Source organism: Hippocampus guttulatus, chromosome 11 (assembly GCF_054856545.1).
Source record: "Hippocampus guttulatus isolate MCC_2025c chromosome 11, RoL_Hgut_1.0, whole genome shotgun sequence".
Lineage (NCBI taxonomy): Eukaryota > Metazoa > Chordata > Actinopteri > Syngnathiformes > Syngnathidae > Hippocampus > Hippocampus guttulatus.
The window spans coordinates 2,470,377-2,488,975 of NC_141271.1; the positions used below are offsets into that span (position 1 = coordinate 2,470,377).

The 18,599-nt window shown below is 41.8% G+C and overlaps 2 protein-coding genes across 8 annotated transcripts in view; both read left to right on the forward strand.

Moving 5' to 3' along the window:
- The first annotated feature begins 1,925 nt into the window (after positions 1 to 1,925).
- LOC147197808 (arginine and glutamate-rich protein 1-B-like) lies at positions 1,926 to 13,800 on the forward strand. The gene is made up of 4 exons (XM_086123434.1): positions 1,926 to 2,476; positions 7,203 to 7,428; positions 9,979 to 10,062; positions 12,448 to 13,800. The coding sequence occupies exons 1-4, from the start codon at positions 2,151 to 2,153 to the stop codon at positions 12,610 to 12,612; spliced, it is 801 nt and encodes a 266-aa protein (XP_085979560.1). The 5' UTR covers positions 1,926 to 2,150; the 3' UTR covers positions 12,613 to 13,800.
- A 2,850-nt stretch (positions 13,801 to 16,650) lies between these two features.
- Positions 16,651 to 18,599, forward strand: part of efnb2a (ephrin-B2a) — a 42,569-nt gene continuing 40,620 nt past the window's right edge. For all 7 annotated transcript variants that reach the window (XR_015102230.1, XR_015102231.1, XR_015102233.1 and 4 more), the window contains exon 1: positions 16,651 to 17,445. Coding sequence is in view for 1 of the 7 variants with exons in the window: in XM_086123481.1 (XP_085979607.1) it covers positions 17,333 to 17,445 (113 nt within the window). In the remaining 6 variants the exon portion in view is untranslated. The remainder of the gene's footprint in view (positions 17,446 to 18,599) is intronic.

Genomic DNA, 18,599 nt, shown 5'->3' on the forward strand with positions numbered 1-18,599 from the left:
TTGGAATGTTGGCGGAAATCAGAGTACCCGGAGAAAACCCATGCAGACACTGGGATACAAATCAGTGGAAATATTTTTTTTTTAAACTGCCAACATAAACCGATAGTTAATACAGTATCAAACTATTTACCGGAATCACATCTCCCAGGATAAAATTTTTGAAATGAGATTAGTGGACACAAACGGCTGTTCACAATGTGCACAAGGACATATTGACAACTACATGCATGCCACGTGGGCCAATAGCAACCCATCCATTTTCTGATCCGCCTGTCCTCACAAGAGTCACGGGGCGTGCTGCAGCCTATCCCAGCTGTCCAATTAGAGGGCACACATAGTCGAACAACCATCCGTGCTCACACATACCTTAGGACAATTTAGAGTGTTCCATTCACCTGCAACACATGTTTTTGGAATGTGGAAAGAAACCAAAGTACCAATTGCAACAGATTTTGAATTGCAGTCACTGAAAATCTCTGCTTGTTTCGACCACAGCGTTCCACTGTCACCATCACTCTGCTTGCCAGGAGACACTACACAAATAGCTCTCCCTCCTAAATACAAGAACCCACTACTGATCTCGCTGACTTTTGCAAAGAAAATAATCTTTCAAAATCATAAAACTAAAAATTCAATCCACATAAGCCACAGGCTCAACTCTCTTACAGTATTCATAGCAATAGAAAAAAAATGTTGGCTCAAAAAGAAATACTATGTCAGCCTTTAATGATACTTGGAATGGAATAAGTAATCTCAGATCCAAACCTAACCCATCAAAACAAAACGAAGTACAAAACCACTTTCTGTAACACCTTAGCCCACATTAATAAAAATAAACTATGCACAATTGTTCCTTTCCGACCTACTCCTGCTCACTCACCTCTATTTTTTTTCTTACTCCCCCACCAGCCCCCCCCACCCTCTCTTTAATGCCACGATGATATACCAGTCTTTACATTTTGTATTTTTATTTATCATCGTCATTGCCATCATCATCATCACTAACATAGTGATATAGATCCAAATGATTATCGTTATTCTGATTTACATGAATTTGTTATGCTGTTGGGGTGGTGCAGTGTTCGAGTGGTTAGCACATCGGCCTCACAGTGCAAAGGAGCAGGGTTTGATTATGGCTCCGGCCTTTCTGTGTGGAGTTTGCATGTTCTCTTCGTGCCTGAGTGCGTTTTCGCCAGGTACTCTGGTTTCCTCCTACATTCGAAAAACGTGCATGGTAGATTAGTGGAACATTCTAAATTGTCCCTAGGTGTGATTGTGAGTGCAAATGGTTGTTCGTCTCTGTGTGTCCTGTGATTGGCTGGCAACCAGTTCAGGTATACCCTGCCTACTGCCTGATGGCAGCTGGGATAGGCTTGAGCACACCCACGACCCTTGTGGATAAGTGTATCAATCAGAAAATGAATGGATGCATATATGGTTATAATCTTGTAAATTATGTTTTGCCATTCCTGGTCTGTGTTCCCATGGGGTAGCCATTGAGGAGTGACGTCACAATGAAGTCGGTTGGTGAACGACAGGGAACTCCGGGTCTTCTTTTTTCGACTTTGCAACGCCAAAGGGGCGTTCCTGAGCACGTTCCTTAGTCGGAATTCGGAAAAGTCCAACTTCCCACCTTCCGCGAATGCAGTATTATAAATGTCTTATTGAAGTCCGTGATTAGAGGTCGGAAAAGTCAGATATCCCAATTTTATGGAATGTAGCATATCAGTCCAACATAGCATCATAACAGTCAGAAATTGGTATTAAAAGACTGCCCAGTTGTGTCCAAAAGGAAATGAATGAACCTGAAGCGGTTGCAAATAAAAGCCAGCTTCTCTTCCAGCAACATCACAGCCAATGGCAGGTCATTGGTTAAGAGGCTCCGGAAAAAGCCGAATCAAAACGAACCCCGCTGTGCATGATGGGAAAATAATCTTCGCCAAATCGCCATCTTTGCTCAATGCAAGCTAGCAAGCTGTATACAACAGCTTTCGAATGATAATTTCGGCCAAACGACGATTGTTATTGGATACTATTGTTAATTGTAAACAACAATAACTGAAGATAGCCGTTTGGTATACACAACTCCAGATACTTTCCACGCATAAGTCGTACGTCTTGGTCAGCGCTCGACGAGTGGTGTGGTCAACATGGGCCGCTCTCGAAGCCGAAGTTCATCCCGGTCCAAACACTCCAAAAGCAGCAAGCACAGCAAGAAAAGGAGTCGGTCACGATCCAGAGACAGGGAGAGGTCAAAGAAGCGCTCCAAGTCAAGAGAATCGAAGAGGAACAGGCGCAGAGATTCTCGTTCGCGTTCCCGTTCTGCCACAACCTCATCTCGCAGGGACAGAGCGCCATCCCCGCCTGAGCGCATCGACATTTTCGGAAGGACATTGAGCAAGAGGAATGCCTTAGACGAAAAGCAGAGGAAGGAGGAGGAGGAAAGGAAAGCTGAGATGGAACGGCAAAGAAAAATGTGAGTATGTTGTACAAGACGATTAATAAACAGGAGGTCGTCACTTCCATATCTGCTACATGCTAAGCTAACTTGCTAAATTAGCGTTATGCTTTTTGACAACGCTAGCCTGTAGCACGGGGCGAGACTAGACAAGGCCTCAAATACATGCGATCAACTACACAGCGCCGTCAAGTTTAAACCTTATTTCAGCAATATGTTGTAATATTAGATTAGTTTTATCGGTAGTAATTCCATTTTACCTATTTGTTTCATCGGAATGGTTTAATGAATTGATAATGCGTTGTACCGCAAACTGCCTCCAAGTATTAACGATGGACATGGCAACAAAATCAACATATTTTCCCCACCATCAAGACCATTGTCAGCGGAAAGAGCTGGAATAAAGGAACAAAACGGTGTTTTAATTTAGTCAATATTATTAATTCAGGAAGTTGTGACTTTTTAAACACTCCAAACATAAATGTCAGTGACTTTATCCATAGTCACAATGGAGTGGCCTGTGCCTGAGTGTCTGTGCGAAGCTTTTTCAGGACTTGTAAGAGACGTATTTTGAGTCAAGATAAGCATAAGGAATGACTACATGTGCTCTTAAAGCCATTTTTGCAGTGCAAGCCCCGTCTACCTTTTTGTTTGGCTATACGAAATTCCCACACCATTGCTGGCAAGTGACGGCAAGCACGCTTCTCCTGCGTCTCCCGCCCATCCGAGGTTAGTCAAGTCAAGTACAACTTTGTCAACATACAGCACAGATGAAATTTCTTCCCTCTCAAATAGACGAGACAACAAGAGGAGCCGCTCCGGGTGCCCGCGCCGCCATCAAAAGAACAGTTAACATAAAATGACAAAATAGCACAACACATAAGACACGGACAGTCGTGCAATCTTAACCACTTTTCCTGCATGCACCTTGTTTTTTGATGCAGTTATAGATGAAAGAGGAGCAAATCAAAGGGTCCTTTTCACCAGTTCACCAGTCCTAGGCGACACAAATATTGGCAACGTGCAAATTGGTTGTTGTGCAAAGTGACTTTGCGTGTTCCAGCGAGCTATCAATACTTATTGAGAGGTCAAAGATGACTTATTCTGCTGCGAATGCGTTAAACATTGAATTGGTGCACGAAAATTATTGTTTGAAATTGAAAATTAAGTTGAAAATGACGCGACAGAGGAGATTCCAATGCACATATTTTAACAGACATCATTTTTCTGAGAGGAATGTAAAACAGACCTGTGCGAAGTCATCACACAAAAATGTCTTCATTAAAAATGGTGGAAAGCAGTCAGTTGTCACATACCGCCATAAAGCCAATATTCTCGCTGAGTAGAGCGAATGCTTGCGAACATAGCGAATTTGGAGATTTGACAGGGTTCGTAAAAGGTTGCAAACATGTTTGCTAACAGTTTTACGTGTTGCACTTTTTCTTGTCACAAGGAAATTTTCAACATGTCCATGTTAGCGAATCAGTGTTTGCAAAAGAGTCGTGAACATTAGTAAACAGTCGTAAGACGTGTTGTCACCAGTTCCTTTTGATTCGTCAATGATGGAAAGCACATAACCAGGGCTACCATGGTTACAGTGTCCATCAACCCATTTGTGCGTAGCATTCACAAGCATCCTCTGCTGTAAAGACTGTTGTAAAAAAAAAATGGATAAAAAAAGGTACCAACACCCATTCTCCACGTTGATTGTCATGCCAGAGGAAACAAAAAGAAAGGAGTTGAGGAGTACCTTATCCCCGTTTGAATGAGTCTGAAGGCTGTATGTCAGATCGTGCAGGTTTGCAAGTGTGTGTGCATGTAGTGAATGTTTTTTTTCTGTCAGGGTTCATTCAAGGTCGCAAATGGTCTAAAATAAGTTGGCTGACAATTTTATTGCACCCAAACAGCTTTTCTTGTCACAAAGACATTTTTAACATGTTGAAAATTTGATGGTGACAAGAAAAATCGTTCGCAACCACGAATGCTGTTTGGGGTCTGGCGGACATCTTTGCAACATTGAACGCACCCTTACAAAAAATTCATTCCATGTGTACATGCTTGCGAAGCTTCGCCCCTGCAGTGAGATATGGACTAAATGACACAATTACCGTATTTTCACGGCCATTCGACGCACCGTATGGTTGGGCGCAGTCTCATTAATGGGTGCTATTTCTGTATTTTACACATAGACAAAACGCACTGTATGATTGGGCGCAATTTTAAAGTGGTAAAACATACGCCAGCTTAAACATACGGCATGCATGCGCGCACGCTAAAAACACGTTAGCTTGTAGCATACGGTAGCATGCCAAGACATACAGATTTTAAAAACACGTTTTTAAAAAGGCAACGGAAAACTGAGTTCCGTTGTATTTTATTTAGCCATCGTACAATGTACTCACGTTTTTCGATCAATCATTACCCAGAAATCCATCAAAGTCCTCATCCTCTGTATCAGAATTGAACAATTGTGCAAGTACCGGTAATCCATCAAAAACGCCGTGTTCCCTCTCGTTGTCAGTCACTCTCATTGCCATGTGGCTCCACAGAAATGATGCCGGCTTTGCCAAAAACTCGAACAACAGTGCAAGCAGACACGTTCGTCCAAGCAGCCACAATCCATTCGCAAATTGTGGCGTAACTCGCCCGGCGCTGCCTCTCACTCTTTGTAAAGTTGTGTTTGCCATCGATCATTCATTGTTCCCATGCCGTTCGCAACTTTACTTTGAACGCCCGGTTGATGCCGATGTCCAGCGGTTGGAGTTCTTTAGTCAAGCCTCTGGGAATAACGGCAAGCTCAGAGTTCATTTGCTTGACTTGGTTTTTCACCGCTGCTGTGAGATGGGCACGCATGCCAAAAGCATAACCGATGGCTTGAAGTTTGAACTGAGCTTCGTAGGCGTGTCTCTTTGTAGAATTTATTTTCGGGGGTTCTTAGAAACCAAAACCGAAGTTGTTTTGCAACAATGCACATAGCCACACTCTATACAGGTGTTGGTACCTGCTTGTCGCGTCCCTTTAGCGTCCACTTACACGCCCACCCTTCACTGATTGGCGGACTTCTTCCCCGCATGCCTGCCACTCACGTCTGCCTTTTCTCGCTCTTTCTCTCCATATATGTATATATACACGCCCACCCTTCACTGATTGGCCGACTTCTTTGCCGCATGCCTGTCCACAGTCACTTCCGCCTTTTCTCTATATAAACAGCGTGTCGACTGTCAGTCAGGTTTTGGAACTCAGCGCATAGACAAGACGCTCCGCATCATAAGGCGTCCTGTCCATTTTGGAGAAAATTTTAGACTTTTAATGGCGCCTTATAGTCGTGAAAATACGGTAATCAAAATGTGTACTGTAAATCAATACTACTGCATTATCTTGTCTGTGACTACTGATCTGTGATCATGGACTTGACGCAGTGATGTAGCATGCGCTGTTTGCATTTTTTTTTGTTGTTTATTGAACATAAGACATATACAGTAATCATTTGACAGAAAATAAGGTAGATAAAATAGTAAAAGAAATAAATCAGTCTTCATTCAACACAGTTATTATGTTCAAGGGAGTAGGAAGAAGTAAAAAACGTATCTAGTCCTACCCCGTTATGTGTTTATTCAAATGCTTCTGTAAAAGCTGCTGAACACTCACCATCTTTCATCAAAATTGCTAAATGTTTCTGATGACAGACAAGCCAGTGATTGTCGGCAACGTTCAACAAAAAAGTTGACAGCCAACTTTTGTTAGCTTCACAAGCATTTGCTGCTGCGTTCACGGGCATCAGAGTATGATATCATGGACCGCGGATCATGAAATCCCTCATTTTTTTTGAAATGGTACATTGAGGAACATTGTCCATAAACTGTGTGACTATTTTGTCGCACCATCTTTGCTTATGAATGACTGAGCAATTCAGGGAAGCTCCTCTTATACGGAGTCATGGCATCCACCTGTTCCCAGTTAGCCTCTTTGCCTGAGGGATGTTCAAGACATGTTTGATGAACATTCCTTAACGTTGTCTTTTTTGCCACCTTTCCCAGTCCCAGCTTTATTAAAATGTTTTGCAGCCGTGAAATGTAAAGTTAATGATTATTTGCCAAAAACAAGAACGTTTAACAAACACTGGGGTAGTACACCAAAGACACCTTTACTTGAACACCATATCTCCATGCGGAGATGTTTAATCTGGTTGAAAGGCACATTATGAGTTAAGGGTTGTACTGTAAGAGTCGACCGGTCATTCATTTGAACGAAGTTACGTGGGATGATGCCGCATGCCAGTACACAAACCTCTTCGTGTTTGGTTAGCTGCCGCTGCTTCGTTGGTTTGGATGGTTCTTCTTTGTGGGCGTAGCGGCCTCTTCGTAGGTTTAACTGTTTCTTCTTCACGTTTGGCGACATCTGCACGCAGCCTGCAACACAATGCCGCGGTCAGGGTTTGGGTTCGGATTTTCGGTCACTTTATCAAAGGCGTTTTCTTTTGATATCGGCCGTGTCTATTGTGATACATCTTGATATTGAGTTATCACCCAGTCTCAAGTTTAAACGATTGCAATAAATAATCGTTAATTGCGTTATTTTATTGCCTTTGCATCTCTTCAATTAACTTGACTTATGCTTGTCTGGCAGTTAAATCTTTACGATGGCCATATTGTGATCTTGGGATAGGTGATTTCCTCTGGGAAACATTGGAGCATTTCTCTCGTCATCAATCAGTCATTTTCACCGGTGCTTCTCTGTCTCCTAGTCGCCAGCAGGAGATTGAAGAGAAGCTTATCGAAGAGGAGACGGCTCGGCGAGTGGAGGAGCTGGTGGCCAAGCGGGTTGAAGAGGAGCTGGAGAAGCGTAAGGACGAGATTGAGCGGGAAGTGTTGCGTCGCGTCGAGGAGGCAAAGCGCATCATGGAGCGACAGCTGCTGGAGGAGCTGGAGAGACAGCGACATGCTGAGTTGGCAGCACAAAAGGCCAGAGAGGTAACGCTCGGTCGTTTGGAACGCGGCCCCTCCGTTCTCTCTTTGCTACCCCAACCGTTTAGCCTCCAGTCACCCGCTCCATCTGAGACCGGGTGGAGAATGTGTATTTGGAAGGCCCTTCTTCCGGTGTCCTGTTGAGATTATAACCGACCCATGTTAGAACATTCACTGCCAATGGGACTGTTGAGCCCTGTTTCCAACAAGCTTGACATTGTGGGTCAGTTTTTTTTTTTTTTTAATCTGCTTCCGTTGTCTTCTGATGTCCAAAGTTGTGAAGGCTGTCTACTGATACATTTTCTGGCGCTCTGCTGCTTGGGTACAATTCTCGGCACAGGAGTTTTGATGGTGAATATCAACGAATCGTTCCAATAATCCGAGAGAGTTAATAGTTTTGGTCTTGAATTGATCTTTCTTTGCATAGAATTCACTGATGGTTCACACGCTGCTTGAAATCACACTCTTTACATATCACAGCTATCGCCATCCCATTTCCAAAGGGCACAGTTGAATCGCAAGTCGAATCGGGGTTTCTGTTCTGAACCACACTGGCAAGCCTCGATGCTTAGTGGAAACATGACTTTACAACTCCATTCAAGTGGCATCTACAGGAGGACGCCAATACTTTCATGCTAAATTTCATTAAATTTCACATACAGGCTAAATCATTCACGTAATGATTTTATGATTGTGCAATATTCATATCTTGGAGAGAGCGAGACAAACGGACACTGTGAAAAAGCCATGACAGTACATCTTTCCTTCAAAATACACTGCGTGTTAAATCTAGTGTCTGTATCTTGCTGTTTAAATACCGGACCCACTAAACCTTTTATTGAATAATTCAAAAATCACATTTTATTCATACCTGACGTCATCATATGATTAACAGTTCATCAGTTTGACCGTGATGGAATTAATTCTATGATGACTTGAATTGAAAAATGAAAGAACCTTTCTTTTAACGTATGTAATTAAGCGTGTCAGAAGAGACATACCGATGCAGTATTACATTTCCATTTGGAAAATGATTCCAAAGTAGACGCACTAGATGAAATCAAGATCATGATATAGATCTTAAAATTTGTGGAAAGGGAAAAGCAGAGAGCTGTTTCTTCTCTGCCCAACCACCACAAGCAACAAATATTATGGAGTGTTGATTTTACAGACAAATTCATATGAGCCCAATGACCCCTTCTTGCACAAGGAGCAGAGTCGTCGGCGACTTCAAGGGTGAGAGCTGTAGTCGATGCACCATCTTTGCCACTTGGAATGAATCTGTAACGTATATTGATTTAAAATAAGGCCAGCGCGAGTGCTCACGCCGCAGCCCTTCCGATCCAGATTTCCCATCACTGTACTCACTGTATTCTTGTGTAATTAGCATTGCTTTGCCTTTTTATTTTAATTTTTTTCAGGTCTTCTTGATAAGCTTGCTTTAATTTGAAGTCATTTAAATTTTTTGGTTTTCTATTTGATACTAATAAATTGTTTCTCTGTATAACAAGTTAAATTTTTGCTTTATGTTTACTTGCTTAAAACACCGATGCATTTGTTTTGTTTTGTTTTGTTTTTCGTTTTTCAGAACAACAAATGTACTGTGTTTTACTCATGACTTGCTTCCTCTGTAGGGCTGTTTGTTAAGATTGATATTGTTATTTGTTAACCACTTTCCTAACTAGCACTTGACCTGAGCTGGCCTGCAGCCTTTCAGCTCAGCTGTGACTTGTGTCCTGTTCTGTAAGTGTTACCGTGGTCCGGTTCTTCGTGAACACACACAAACACCATGTTGTGCCGGTCTCTCCTTCCTCTGCTATCATCCGGGGCTGTGCCGCTGCACAGAAATGGAAAAACAGTACATGAATTGCGAGCTATGGCTGCAGGCTCAGCAGTGCAGAAATCGGTTATAAAGAGGAGTACCGCGGACGCGGTTTGGCAGAGTTCCCCATACCTACCTACCTACCTACACGCCCACCCCAGGAGCGTTTCTCTCTCTGCAGGGGCAACACAGTCCGGACGAGACAGTAAATATACAACTGTTTTATGCGGAATGCTTTCACCGGTTGTGTAGGTACACAGGCAAGGAAAATACGTAGGTATACATGCATTGGTGAGCCAAAACTATTCCCTATTTTATTTTTGTATTTTTCTTGCTTAGGACATTTTCTGTATATTCTTCTAGATTGTCTGTCATTGATACTTGTTCTTTGAGTGTGATGAGTGGATTTCGCCGGCATTCTTTAAAAATTGTCAAGTTATTTCACAATACGACAGAATGCCCCAGATGGGGCGAAACCTCTAATTTTACGGGGCGGGGGGGAAACAGCTGTAACGGGAGGGGACAGCGTTCCATTTGGGACCCCACTCTAAATTTAGAACAATTTGGGGTGGCTACAAAGAGTGCCACACAGTGGTCATGCGCAAGAGACTAAAAAACCTTTGTGGTGTAATAAGTGAAATGGGTGTGCATGTATGTGTGGCGTATGGGTGTACGAGGTATGGCGCTTCTGTAGCCTGTTTGTGCGCTAACATGACATCGTGTCACCCATCTAGGAGGAAGAAAAATCAAAGCGGGAGGAGCTTGAAAAAATCTTGGAGGAGAATAACCGTAAGATCGCGGAGGCCCAGGCAAAACTGGTATGCTATCATTTCAAATGTTCTTGTTTTTGCTCTCCTCATTGATATATTGAGAGTCTCACACATCTAATAAAATTGAAACCAGAAGTTGACATACACTACCATCATTTCCTAAATACAAGACGCCCAATAATTTGACACGGCCTCCCAAAAAAGGTGATTTGTTGATGCGCTTTATTATCAGTGACTAATACATATGAATGAATAAAGATTCAAAACGCGCCGAGAAAGTGTATAGGCTTTTAAATTCAGGTTAAAAAATGATGCTTTTCCAACATTTTGCATACCTATCATTAGGTGTTTTTCCAAGCATTTTAAAATTCATGTTTTCCAAAATCTTGAGTAAACAAGATATCTTTGCGACCCTGTCGCGCAGCATGTTAAAAGGCGCACTCTCAGTTCTGGGTGCTATTTCTGTATTATGGAACACATACACAATCGGCTGTTGCCTATAATAGCAGGCTAATGTGGTTTACTGATCCACGACCAGAAGGACTATTAACTGCAGGATTACGAGCACTGATCGTATACTTAGTTTTCATCATTAGCTCAGTCCCGAGAACATCAGTGAGGTAAGTCGTAAGGAGTTATAAGGCAACTAAACTCTTATTTAGCTGGTGTGCTGCCACTGCACCGTTAAAAAAGAAACGGGAAATGTAAAACGAGACATCAACTTACTTTTTTGTCACGTTACTTTTTTTACAACCCCGAGGTAGGAAACCTGTCTACAATACATACAAAAATATTGTTTTGGTTTGTTTTTTCAGTGGACCCTGGTATAATACTCCCTTGGATTTTTGAAATTTTTTCTTGGGGGGGGGCACCAAAAAATTGCATCTTATTCAAGGGAAGTTTCAGTATCCCCCCCAGCCCTCAAATTCCGTAAGATTACCATACTTTTAAATAGTTTGTAGAAAACCCAGATGATGATGATGAAGTTTCTGATTGTTGTAGTTGTCAGTTTATTGACAGCAATTGCGTTACAGTTACACTTGTGGAGGTATTATACAAGGTAAACTTCAAACACACTGCCTCTTTATGCAACAACACAACATCACAGGAACGTCAAGAAATCAGCCGAGATATCAGCAACACAAGCTTGTGGACTGGCATAAGTCTTGTGCATTTTCCAGTCGCCTGAAGGTCAGGGGCCAACATTAAGCCTTTTTGGGTGGTGGGAATACCACAAGTAGCACTGGACCCTTATTTAAAACAATACTTAACAAAATTAATATTTAAACTTGAGTTGCGAGCCACTATAAAGGGCCTTTGCAGCTCTGGTTAGGTTGGGGGACTTGCACGTTCGGGTACTGGCACATAAAACAGTCACTCTCTAAAATATAAATGTGTGCAATGTTTCATGAGAATTCATCCAGATCCAACAGCAGATGTTTTTTTTTTTGCAAACAATGCATCACCTCGGCAGCGACATGAAACTCTTTAAAAGCACCACACATTTCCACCTTGCTTTGTTTCAAGTGGTATTGAATTAAAATCAAATAGCCACGCTGTTTCGTTTCACAACTTTGCAGATGCGACAAGCGCGATTGGTCTGTCCCAGGCGGTCCTCACACCTGGATGTGCGTTTACGCTCCTTAATATGTTTTGTGAAGCAAGGAGCGTTGCAATTAAGAGACATGAAATGAACCCTTTTTGTGGAGTCGGAGTGCATTGCGGTTATGCGCGAGATGTTAATCTAATAAATGAATCGTTAACGCATTACATACAACGTCATGTTAACGAAGTCCCGGGAAAATAATTACAGATTACTCCCTCAATGAGAAAATAAAAAACGGAGTTATCTAACGCTTTTAGAGGAGGAGTTCTCTACAGTATCAATCTGAGACTGCTTCAGTGTGATCTGCTCGGGAAAGGGTGGACAGTTGGTGCAATACTGTACTTTGCGCCGATTGGGCGATGCAGCAACTTCTGCACGCCGACCAAGCTTATCTTACTTTGACCAATCATAGCAACGGATGAAAATGCGGTTACCGGCATGCACTTTTAAATCAGTAAGAAATACCAAATAAACTGCAGTTGGTTAAAAAAAAAAAAAAACGTCTTTGGGCTGAGGGTGATGGCTGTCATATATTTTAATGCAAATTAAAATGTTATCTCATTAATCGATATAACAGTCAATTCTAAAAATACTGGAGTGTGACATCCCAAAGATATAAAACATTTTGTTTTTCCTAATTGATGTGCAATAGGAAAACTTTGTAGGATTTCCTGTCAGACAATGCGGGGGGAGGGGGGGTGTATTTTTATAGTTTATGTAAACTCCTGCTTTCAACTGTATATACAAAATGGCTTATTTTTTGTGTGTTCTGAGCTTGTCTGCCCTCAATGAACTTTCAACTTGGGACTACGTTATTTTTCTGTCAGGCTGAAGATCAATTGCGCATTGTGGAGGAGCAAAGGAAAATTCATGAGGAGCGCATGAAACTGGAGCAGGACCGACAGAAGCAGCAGAAGGAGGAGCAGAAAATCATCCTTGGCAAGGGCAAGTCCAGACCGAAGCTCTCCTTTTCCCTCAAGGCCACTGAATGAGGGAGTGATTTCCTTCAGTCCCATCCAACTCTGCTCCTCATCAACCCCAGTCCTATGTCGGCTACTCGCTTCATTTTGGAAGTGCTGAACGAAGGAAAAGAAAAAGTGGTGCAGCTTGGTGTTTAAACGTGCAACCCAGTGAAGGTCGACATCTTGCCTCCTGGCAAGGAAGTACATCGAGACCTTGATGGATCTGACTACTCCTTTGCCTCATTCTGTTTTTTTCCCAGCCACACATAAAAACTCAAGTTTGTGCTTTTGTTATGTTTTTTAATTAGATTTTTAGGGACTACGAACATTTGATGTAGAATTCTTTAACATGACCCTTGCCGTAAAGTAAGTCTTAACTCGGTGTAATGAGTAACTGCGCGCCGGTACTCTGCTGACATCGTTAGCAGCAAATGGTCCCGGATGAAGAGGAATCCAGTTCAGATTACTGTAAAGTCTCATGTGCAGTTCGGGAGCTCTTTTTTTAGTTCGTTTTTTTTTTTTAACTTAAAAATGTACTTTGGCAACAAATCACAGCAGAGCCTTGAAAAGCAGTTATTTCCTTTTCTAACATCTCAATTCTCTGTATAAGTTGGATTGTCTGTGTCAAATTCACACCGGTCTTATTTTGTTGTCCATGCATGGTTATTTGTTGCGAGGAACCTCATTGAAATTCATTCAGTATCACAAAAACAAAGCCTCCCTCCCGAGCTGTCCATGCTTAGATCCAATGTTAGATTTTATTTTTTTTCCCCTCTTACGTGATAAGGAGTGTAAAAAGTGGAGACTCAACTGTTCTGTGTGATGTCACATTGTGAATCCTTGGTGTGATGTGCTGATTCCCCCTCAACCTTTCACGTTTCAAAACAATCACCTTTCATCAAACAGGTCACAGTAATAACTTTTTCCCCCAGAAATGTCAACCTATATCATTTATGTTCTTCAGCCCTGTAATGTAAATTAATGTGGCTAGTTGCATCGCTTGGTAACTCTGGAAGGGTAGAGGATGGCCAAATTCAGGTAAGGTATGGATTGAGGTCAGCGAATACAGTTCGTGTGTGAGTGCGCGTGTGTAGGTATGTCTGTGAGTGGGTGTGTGTGCACGGGTGTGAGATGAGCTGACCTCAGGTGGGTATACTGATTAAGGTGGGTGTCCTCGTGTACGTCGCAAGAATTGACCAATAAACCCATTGAGACGTCTCTATTGTTGTTCGTACAATATTCACGAAATGCATTGTACAAAAGCCAATGTGTGTGATTAAAAAACGTCACTGGCCATGTCATAGTCAGTTCAACATCCACCCGCCTAATATTAATGTCGATGTTCCAAAACAATGCTGCTTGGATATTGACAGATCACAGCAAAACCATTTGTGCAGGTTTTTTTGGGGTATTTGTATTTAACTCATTCAGTACCAGACAATTCTAGACCCCCTTTTTTTTTACCCTCAGTTTTGGAAAAATTGAAAAAAAAGTATTTGTGTAAATATATAAATGTCTTTGGGAGTGAATGAGGTAAACTGATGAAACGTTTAAAAACGCACGTTTAGACATACCCGTTGGAAATCAAGTGTGCGCTATATTCTAGGTTTCTAGAATCCTTTGGTATGTTGTTTTATGTTACATTATGGGGGAGGGTTATGTTATTTGACGTGAAGCGTGTGTTACGGCGCTCGGCTTGGACCCTTCACGGCTCGAGAAGCAGAACCTACCAAGTCGGCATTGAAATAAAATCGATTTTTTTACTCGGATGAAACCTAAATGCACTCGTTTTACACATGCGTCCGATGCAGGTGTGACCAGTATTGAAGTTTTAAAGAAACATTTCAAAGTCTAATACACACGCGTGTTTATGTGATACGATGACGTTACCCAAAGATCGACGCGCTTAAACGGTCAGTTGGAGAAACAAAAACCATCCCGGCCGGTGCTGCCATTCCGCCGTTCCCAAAGCCGCCTCTGCTTATTCGGTGCTCGGACGAGTAAACACAGCTGTCAGTTCCTTCGCTAAGTCCTGCACCCAAATTCATACGCCATTACATTCGTTTAATTAAAATATTCATACTTAATGAATTATATTCTCAACTGTATTTGTAGAGCACTTTAAAACAGCCATCAAATTCCATACATACAACAAAACAATATATTAATAACGAAGACAGTAGAAAGCACAAAACGATAAAACTAAGATCAAGTCTGAGTCACGCCGAGTCAAATGCCAAAGATATTATCTAAATAATACTTGATGTACAATATAACACATCCAAAGCGCTTTCACAACAGGGGCAATTATGAATAGCAAATAATTCGGTAACAAAATGTGAAACTGAGTACATACTGTATGTTTAAAACAAATAAAAATCAATCAATTGCAAATAAACACCGTTATGTCCGCGTGTCTCCTCGCGCCTTCGTGCCGGTGTCAGTCATGCCATTTGCCATCTGGGATGACGACGTATTCCGATTTGTAACCGGGTGATCCATCAAACTCGTAAAAATTTAGCAAGGTAGTTCGTGGCAATGTCCTCAAAAGTAGGTCAATTACTCTTACACGCAGGTAGACTTTAGCCATGAATAACTGCATGAAATCATCCATGCGTATCATATAGGTATATGGCTTCCAAAAAATCGATTTCAAACTAATGTCAAGTGGCAATACACCCAAGGCATGTTTCTATGTCCTCACTTCATCACACGAATACTGTAAATTGCTTAATTTTTGTCTGCAGACAGAACGTAGAAAAAGTTGCTCAAAGTTTCGACTGTTAACCTTAATCATCTAATACAATTGGTACCGTTTCCCTTGAATGCCTCTCTGAATTCAATTCATTAACCGGTCGGTCAAGCAAGCGGATGCAATAAACATCAGTGGGTTTTGCCTGTGGCTTTGTTTGTGTTTATTCCCGGCCAGGACAAGTGGCATCCGACTCCTAAATTATCTCCCTGGTGTTAACATCAACCTGATTATCGGGTGGGCAAACAAACGCAATCCACAGCGGCTGCTTTTTAACGACCCTGATCAAATTAAGTTGTTAAAAAGTGTCAGATCTTCACACGTTGGTATCGCTGAGCTGCGGTCTAATGAAAGACTATCAACAAAGATTTGGCTTGTGAGCGTGTGTGTGTTTGTGAAGCGAGATCGTCGAAGTATTGATAGACTAGATATAATTCAGTGTGAGCAAAGGCGGCTTGAATCTTCATTCGATAAAAGCTCTCGCTCGTTGAATTAATTTTTTTTTATCGGGGTAAAAGTATGTCAGAATTAAAGTTGTATAATTTTGTAGGCATTACTACTCTCAAAATGACAAGTACAGTAGTGGTCTTGTCCAATAAAAAAAAAGATTTTATAGAAAAATATAGTAGGCTAATTAATTTTGTTGAATTCACTCTCGTAAAGCTTCCTACACACGTGCAAAATGTAATTTAATTTAGACTAAAAAAGGGTACTGGACTAAATGATTTAGTCCAGTATCCTTTTTATGCTTTTCTTCGGTGTGGCATTTCCGCTAGTGGGCGCTCTTGCCTTTTGAAAAAATTCGACCTGTCTTCAATTGCACTTTTTCTTCTCTCTCTCTCAATTACACTCACGGGAGGCACTTTGCGTCGTTGTGCTTCACGGTCCGGACTCACGAGTAAATGGTCGTCATGGCCCAGATTATGGGACCAGAAGCAATTTGAACACCCTTTTATTTTATTTTTTAAGCTTTCGTGTTTATCTTGTGCAATTGTGGAAACGCTAGACTTTTACGTGACGTCACTTGAATGTAATTGATCTATTAGTGTCTGGCTCTGATATATGTTATACATATGTTAATCTTGAAAATCAGTTCCATTACATTGGTCAATTGAGTCAAGTTGTCCTCCTTCCTCTCCCTCCCACACCGGCACAACACTCACTGAACCGGTCTCCCCGCTTGACTGACAGCCGACTCGTGTTGCTTTCCCCGCCCAGGGACCAATCAGCTGTGCTCATGGGCGGGGTCTTGGTTAGCCCGACTCCACCTAATATATCCGCTCGCCGTCTCCCAGTTACTTTCTAGCCAGGTTTCGGAGCTGAGTACAAGCGTGATCCGCACGTCGTCCGCGGTCGTTTGGAACGGATCTGCAACATTTCGCCGCTGCAGCCCTTTTGTGGACCTCTATTATGAGAACTTTCACATCAGCTCTTTTGATTTATTTCATTCTCATGTTTGATCATTTTCTTCATTTCGACCATCACCATTGTTTCGTCCTTTTCGTTTTTTCTGCTGCTGTGAGCCACAAATTGTTGCTTATCACCACCAGCGTCCTCTGAAAGGGGGAATACCATTGCATTCCACAACTAGGCTTTGCTCCCGTTTACTCTGCCGTTGCCGCTGCTTTGGATTTGATGCGAATTGCTGGACTCAGACAAAGGGGATTTATTTTCTTTTAATTCTACAAACAACACTTGTTCGCTCTGAGGAATGTATAGCGACGGCTTTCAGTACGCGCTCTGAGCAGAGGAGAACATACGCAGCGCCAGTGAATAAACTATGCGTCTTGGCTTTGTGACGCTGGTCTTTCGACGATGCTGTAGACCGCGTCGGGGTCTGTGATCAGCGCGCATCTCCACTGGATCGGGATACAAAGTCGAAGAAACGACTTTTTTTCCATTCGGGATAGCTTGTCGTTTGAATAGATTTTGGGGACAGGTGTATTTATTTTGACAAAAATCGTGCAACCACCCGGAGACTCACCAACCAGTCAAAACATGGGGGACTCGATGTGGAGATATTATTTTGGAGTTCTGGTTCTTGTCCTCAAAGTACACTTGTGTCGGGCGCTCATTCTGGAGTCTATTTATTGGAACACAACAAATACCAAGTAAGTCCGCACGCCTGCACACACACACACACACGAAAGCTTGTGAACAACCACTAATAGTGCACAAAATAGCTTTACGAGCAATGTACATTGAAATGATAATGTAATGTTACTATATATATATATATATATATATATATATATATATATATATATATATATATATATATATATATATATATATATATATATATATATATATATATATATATATATATATATATCATGTTTGATTTAGGAATACATAAATAAGTACCAATTACGTTTTATCCTCGTCTTTTTCCAGGGTTGTCACTAACGTTAACGATGTGCCAATTTGTGGCTGCGCATTGGATTGTGGGGAAGTACCGGTAATTTAACGTAAATAATCCAAACTTTCAACCTAATTTTAAGGACACCATTGCATCCAATACATGATGTCTCATGTATTCTCCTGGTTGGTTGCTTGGCTGGTGGATGACATTTCGGCTCTTTACAGAGAATGCTTGTGACCCGACGGGCCGTGCGTTAAGTCGCACCGTGCAGAATACAAAGCACTTTAAACGGTGGTATGCATGGTTCGCTGTTTGTTGTCTGCGTTTGCGAATAATTTCATTAATGAGGTGTTTATCAATTTTTGTTCGACCCCGGTTGCGGAAGAAAACATCACTCCAAACAACAATTTCCACCAACTGCATAAAATGTTCGGATTGTTGACTAACGGCACGTGACTTAATTTGAGTATAGCCTTCAATGCTTTTATATTTGGCCAGAATCAAATGTTTTTTTTTGCTGTTGATATTTTCGGGAGACACTGGGAAAATGCGTGGAGGTATAAACTTTGCGTCCCTTACCTCTGTTGCTTTGGCGCTCGGGTTCCACGGGAGCCACTAGATGTCGTTCGGAAACAATTTGTTTCATACGAAAGCTAAAAGTCCTGTATTTTTCACTGTGTTCATGAAAAAAAAAAAATCAACCGGCGTTTTCATTTGGGGAACTTAAGCAGTTGGCTAATTATTTCATATTGACGCAGGAATAGGAGTGACGCAGGAATGAAGATCTTACCTTTTGTGTTTTTCTACCACGTGTACCTTTCAATTTATTGGCCCATATATTGAGTCAGGGTGCACTCCTTTTAAGATAAAGATATCTACGGTGTCCTACAGCTTTTAGTG

Excerpts from the sequence above, each read along its gene's own strand:
- LOC147197808 (XM_086123434.1), top strand. The coding sequence starts at position 2,151 with ATGGGCCGCTCTCGAAGCCGAAGTTCATCCCGGTCCAAACACTCCAAA. Across the intron at positions 2,477-7,202 it reads ATGGAACGGCAAAGAAAAAT|TCGCCAGCAGGAGATTGAAG; the intron begins GTGAGTATGTTG and ends TCTGTCTCCTAG. Across the intron at positions 10,063-12,447 it reads CGGAGGCCCAGGCAAAACTG|GCTGAAGATCAATTGCGCAT; the intron begins GTATGCTATCAT and ends TTTTTCTGTCAG.